The sequence below is a fragment of the Mobula birostris genome, chromosome 13, assembly GCF_030028105.1.
Source record: "Mobula birostris isolate sMobBir1 chromosome 13, sMobBir1.hap1, whole genome shotgun sequence".
In the NCBI taxonomy this organism is placed as follows: Eukaryota; Metazoa; Chordata; class Chondrichthyes; order Myliobatiformes; family Myliobatidae; genus Mobula; species Mobula birostris.
The window spans coordinates 91,872,684-91,879,114 of NC_092382.1; the positions used below are offsets into that span (position 1 = coordinate 91,872,684).

At 43.3% G+C, this 6,431-nt stretch overlaps 1 protein-coding gene across 1 annotated transcript in view; it reads left to right on the forward strand.

Annotated features, from left to right (window-relative positions):
• The first annotated feature begins 729 nt into the window (after positions 1-729).
• The window catches only part of LOC140208043 (probable G-protein coupled receptor 139), a 7,602-nt gene continuing 1,900 nt past the window's right edge, over positions 730-6,431 (forward strand). The window contains exon 1 of the mRNA XM_072276570.1: positions 730-796. Within this exon, the coding sequence (XP_072132671.1) occupies positions 730-796 (67 nt within the window). The remainder of the gene's footprint in view (positions 797-6,431) is intronic.

Sequence of the window (6,431 nt, forward strand, 5' to 3'; positions counted from 1 at the left end):
TCATGTTGTTAGTTTGCAGACAAGATCTGTGTTTAGGGCTGAGTTAGTTGGGCGGCCTCATGTCATTCTCAGCCCCACGAGTTTGGCGTGGAACAGCAACACAGTGTCAGCTGTATTTAAACCCTGCGTTGCTTGAGAAGAGTTTTCATTTACCAGTTCACCTTTACACCAGGGAAGATGTCACTTATAACAGGAGATCAGTTCGAATGTGAGATGATCGGGCTTTATCCTTTTCCGATATCGGGGAGCTGTCGAGTTTATGCCGGGGAATGAACTCCAATCTGCAGTACAAGAGCTCACTTCATTTTACCATCTCTGCCTCAAGTAAAGAGAAAATCCATTATCCTCTGTGCCCTGAGAGGCCGGTAGCAAGGAGGTAAACATTTCACAGGGAAAAGCATGGGCATGCCCACCTCCCTTTGGACAGTTACCTCACCGCAGAGAGTTTCATTTCGACACCAAAGAGTTTCATCTGTTTTATCGGTACTCTGGAGATTTCCAATTAAATATTACAAACTATTTATATGACAGCTGATATTTCACCCGCTGACACAGTCACTATATTCCATCTTCTTAAAACTGTTATTTATTTTCATGAACGATCCGAAGTTTGGTTTGCCGTGGAGATTGGCAGGTGTATAAATTCAGGGTTGAGGAAGATTCCTTCCACTGATTTGCATTCGGAACGACTGTCGGCTGCTGAAATTCTCTGATCAACAAACTCAGAAAATGTTGGAAACATTTTCCCGCATCAGGAATACATACTATCTGGTCATTTTGGCTATCGGTATTCCTGGTAAGTGACGTTGAGTGCTGTGCTATAATTTAGCACAAGTCATGAACGCTGAGCTCAGCACTATCATTGACGATAATGATCTGTGACTTGATGAAAGGAGAAACAGTTTTAATGAAATTGCCTGCAGACGGCATGAAAAGGAAGAAAAAGAAACGAGTACAGGTTGTATGATTGTTGTTGGGTGAAATAACGTGCTGTGTGATATTAAACAACAGGGCAGTTAAAAGATCAATGCAAGGTTTATAATCTCTAAAATATCAGATCTGCGCTTGTTCCCGTTGGCGGAAATCCGTATCAATGAGCACGTGATTCACAATAAGAATTCTCAGTTAAATTGTTAAAACTCCCTTGTTGTAGCCCTCATTTATTGTGACGATAACTTTGGGGTATCCGCACTTTACTAGGCACTGAAAATAGTATCGGGAATTCATCGATCTTGCAAAATTTATTGGTTGATTTGTCGCGGGTTAATCGCAGCTTTTAACGTTTGCTGAACGCACAGACCATTTAGCTACAACTAACACGTTGCTATTGTCACATGATCGCAAATGAAAACAAAATGCTTGTCATGTGTGACTTCGCATTTATTGTTTGTTTGTTTTCTTGTTTGCTGATGCGTTCGATGTCGTTAATATTGTCAATTTAGAAAGAGGAAGCAGGAATGTTAAAACACATTAGCATTCAACAAATTTAAGTTTTGTCAGAAAGGCACTTGCGTATTGCAAATGTGCACATAATCCCTTATATAATAACGTAATTGCTTCTTTCGGAAATTTGCTAATTGTTAAAGTACTTTTATACTCCCGTTTTCTCTCGCTAAATTCTGTTACCATGAGAGTTTGCCTTTCATTTATGACAGTTTTGTAAGTAAATAGTATCTGGCATGTTACGGATAGTTTTGAAATGTTTGTCGATATCTGGACAGACCCGCATAATTACAGGTGATAGCATCCGCTTGAGGATTATACACGGGTTATTCTGTTGACAATGGCGATTGTGTTGATAAATACCAGAACTCGGTGTAGGTATCATTCTCACGGACAGATACACTTGAACAGCACTCAGAAAAATGTGCTGGTTCTGGTCATAGAAGCGCGGAGGAAAGCTAGATTTCTGACAACTTCTGGGATTTCCATAAACCTCATTGTCTCAGAATGAAAAAGAAAATGCTGGAAAATGTCAACAGGCCGGGAAGTATCGATGGAAAGGGAAATGCATTTAATGTTCCGGCTACGTCTGATGAAGATTCTCAGACCTGAAGCAGCAGCTCTGTGTCCCGCTCTCCAATGCTGTCTGACTTATTGAGTGCATATACTGTTTTAATTTAAAACCAGATTTTCCGCCTTCGAAGATAGACATTTATTTCACTATTTTGTTACTCTGCTATTGTTTAGTTAAAACACTGACGGCTTTCATTTCCACGAGGTGACACAATTGGTAAGTTTTTGTATTTTATCACTATGCCAAACCGTATTACTTCTCAATCAGAGGAAATACAGATTAATAAAGCATGTTTCAATAAGATATATTAAATTACGCGATGAAGATATATAACTAGGTATGCGGTGAAATTGTCCACCTTTCCTTTGTTTCTTTTTGCTGTTCTGGCATTGGGTCTCGAGTTTGATCGATATTGCACTCACCACGGCAAATGTCCGTCTCTGGATGTCAGCGAGTCTTAACGTCTGCACAGGACACGTTTAAACGGGAGTTAAAGACCGAGAGCTGACGATTTGGTTAACGTGAACATCGGTGTGTTTTTCCTGTGTGTAGAACAAGAGGCAAGTACTACAACACAAGATCGTCCCGATCTCACCGTCAGGCGACAGCAAGGATGTTGAAAGATAGTGTCTGTCTGCGCTACTCAGAGAAAATTGTGTAAATAACTTGCTGGAAAATGCATCTTGATATAAAATAACCTAGAATTAGAACTCCCCAAGTTGTAGAGATGCGAGCAGACACAAATTCATTTCTTCAATCTGATGTTGGGTTCTGGGCCCGAAACGGTGACTCTTTACTTGTTCCAGAGATGCCGCCTCAGCTGCCGTGTTCTTCCGGATTGTTGTGTGCGTCACTCCGGTGTCTTTCGAAGGTCTTGTGGAATGGGACTGACAGAGCAGATCGTGCTTTTCGCTTTACAACACTTTACAGAGGCTGTCAGGAATAGTCAGGGGTTACCCAATGACAGACAAAGCATGTTGGTTTGACCCACAATGACTTTACCTGTTGCAGTGTGTGATAACTACCTTAACTCATTTTCATACAATTTTATCAACGCGTGAAAGACGTCACGTGACAGAGGGAGTTTATTTTCCTTCGCACACACGGTGCAGTTCATTCTCCCTTCACTACACGCACTTTATTGCGTTCTGCACTAGCAGGACTCTCGATTTTATCCATAAAACTGGAGGCTCGAGCTAGCACAGAGACAGCTAGTACAATAGAAAACCAGCACCTTTCCTCTACTTAACTGATGGACTGATGTCATTGATGTCAGGGAACGTTATACTGATGGACTGTTGTTATTGATCTGAGGGAAGGTTATACTGATGGACTGTTGTTATTGATCTGAGGGCAGGTTATACTGATGGACTGTTGTTATTGATGTCAGGGCAGGTTATACTGAAGGACTGTTGTTAATTGATTTGAGCGATGGTTATACTGATGGACTGTTGTTATTGATCTGAGGGAAGGTTATACTGATGGACTGTAGTTATTGATCTGAGGGAAGGTTATACTGATGGACTGTTGTTATTGTTCTGAGGGAAGGTTATACTGATAGACTGTTGTTATTGTTCTGAGGGAAGGTTATACTGATGGACTGTAGTTATTGATCTGAGGGAAGGTTATACTGATGGATTGTTGTTATTGATCTGAGGGAAGATTATACCGATGGACTGTTGTTATTGATCTGATGGAAGTTTATATTGATGGACTGTTGTTATTGAACTGAGGGAAGGTTATACTGATGGACTGTTATTAATGTTCTGAGGGAAGGTTATACTGATGGACTGTTGTTATTGATCTGAGGGAAGGTTATACTCATGGATTGTTGTTATTAGATTAGATTATGAGAACACACAGTCCTCTTTTATTGTCAGTTAGAAATGCATACAAGCAGTAAGAAATGATACAATGTGTCTCCGGAGTGATATCACAGAAAACAGGACAGACCAAAGACTAATGCTGACAGAACCACATAATTATAACAAGTAGTTACAGCAGTGCAAAGCAATACCATAATTTGATGAACAAACCATGGGCACGGTAAATAAATTCTCAGAAGTCCCAGAGTCGATCGACTCCCGAGTCCCCGATAGCAGGCGGCAAAAGGAACAAACTCCCTACTATAAACCTCCAGGCACCGTCAACTTGCCGATGCCTTGGAAGCAGCCGACCACAGCCGACACGGAGTCCATCAATCCGAAAACTTCGAGCTTCGGAAGAGCCTCTCTGATACAGCTTCCCGAGCGCCATCCTCTGCCGAGCGCCATCAACCTTGCCCCGACCGCTGAAACGCGCAAATCAGAAGATTTCGGGGTCTTCTGCTCCGGAAAATCCGATTAACACACAGTAGCAGCGGCAGCGAAGCGGGCATTTCAGAAATCTTCCGGGTGTTCCTCCGTACTCTCACGTCTGTCTACATCAAATCAGAATTGCGCACGGTCTCCTACTGGACAGATAACAGACATCACCACCGAAGTGGCCACGCGCGCTGCCGTCGCGCCGCCATCTTCTCCTCCTCAGTATGGACTGCTGCTAATTGATCTGAGGGAAGGTTATACTGATGGACTGTTGCTAATTGATCTGAGGGAAGGTTATACTGATGGACTGTTGCTAATTGATCTGAGGGAAGGTTATACTGATGGACTGTTGCTAATTGATCTGAGGGAAGGTTATACTGATGGACTGTTGCTAATTGATCTGAGGGAAGGTTATACTGATGGACTGTTGCTAATTGAGCTGAGGGAAGGTTATACTGATGGACTGTTGTTATTAATCTAAGGGAAGGTTCATGATCTGATGGACTGTTATTGATCTGGGGGAAGATTATTTTCCTGAAACTTTAATGCTGTTTGCCTCCTGAGTCATGATGCCCGCCCTTCTGAAAAATCCAAGCGGTTTCTGCTTGTTTTTCTGGCTCCTAACATCTTTCTTTTTCGTTTTGTCCGGCGGAGCAGACTCGATGTGTCGAATAGGCTAATGCTGCTCCCATGTCTTCTGGGCTTATTGCTTTATGGGAGCGACCAGTCGAGCCCGGAAGGGACTGGGGGGCGGGGGGGGGGGTGTCAGAGAAAGTGGCCGAATTGCCATGGTCCAGAAATAGACAGCAGGCGGCGGTCTGCAGTCCGTAATTTTCACCATTCAATGCTCCTTGGCGATAACCCGAGATGATCAATTTCGAAGCGGACTTGTAGACAGGTTAATGTTATCAAGCCCGTTGACGTTGGAACAACCGGCAACATTCTGGAAAATGACCAGCGTGTGTTCGCATCGTGGGGAAAATGGGGAAGGAGCGAGCGTTTCAGGTAGAAGGCCCCTTTTCAGAATTGGAAGGAGACAACGTTAGATTACTTGATATTTCTTTCTGTTTCAGCTGTCCATCTCTGTTGTTCACTCAGCCTGTTTTCTACAGTTTTACCCATTGTCCTTTTCATCTGAGAGTGAAGGACAGCCCTGGGAAAGTCTTCTGCTCTGCACTTTCTAAATCCTATATCTATCTATTTAGATTATGAAGCCACCTAGTCCTCATTTATTGCCATTTAGTCCTCATTTATTGCATGCTTTAAGAAATTATACAATATTTCGTCCGGTGTGACATCACAAAATATAGGACAGACCAAGACTGCAAAAACTTACAAAAACACATAATTATAACATATAGTTACAACAATGCAACAATACTGTAACTGGATGAAGAAGTCCATGAGCACAGTAAAAGTTCAAAGTCTCTCAAATGTCCCACATCTCACGCAGACGGGAGAAGCAAGAAATCTCCCTGCCATGCCGACCACAATCCGACTCTAAGTCATCTGAAAACTTCGAGCTCTGATCAGCTCTCCGACACCGAGCACAGAGCGCCATCTCTGTCCGAACGATTCGATCCCAACCTCGGTCGCCAACAGTAGGCAAAGCCGGGGATTTTGAGGCCTATCCGCCGAAAGATTCCGGACCACGCAGCAACGACAGCAGCGAACGAGCGTTTCAGAAATTTCTCCAGATGTTCCTCTGTGCTTTCACGTCCATTCTGCATCAAATCAGAATTGTCCACGGCCCCTATTTAACAGATACAATATGATTTTTTCACCGGAGGGCTGCGCATGCGCGCGGTCGCTGCGCTCTCTCTCCTCCCGCCTATTTGTCCATTTCACTCATCCATTCACCAGCAGCATTTCCTGGAGCCTACCCCTGTGACATGACTACCGAGCTTCCACTCGGAGAGAGGCGTCCCGTTCTCCACTCACCCTGCAGCATCAAGTGCCTATAACTCCAACCCAGTTCCGACGAACTACTTCTCTTCCAAAAGATCAGATTTGAGCGGCGATAACTTGCAGAACTTTGTTTTCTAGGTCCAGAGTTTCAGTTTTATAACGTTAGTCCCTCCAATCCACCTGTTATACATCCTAATGTTCAT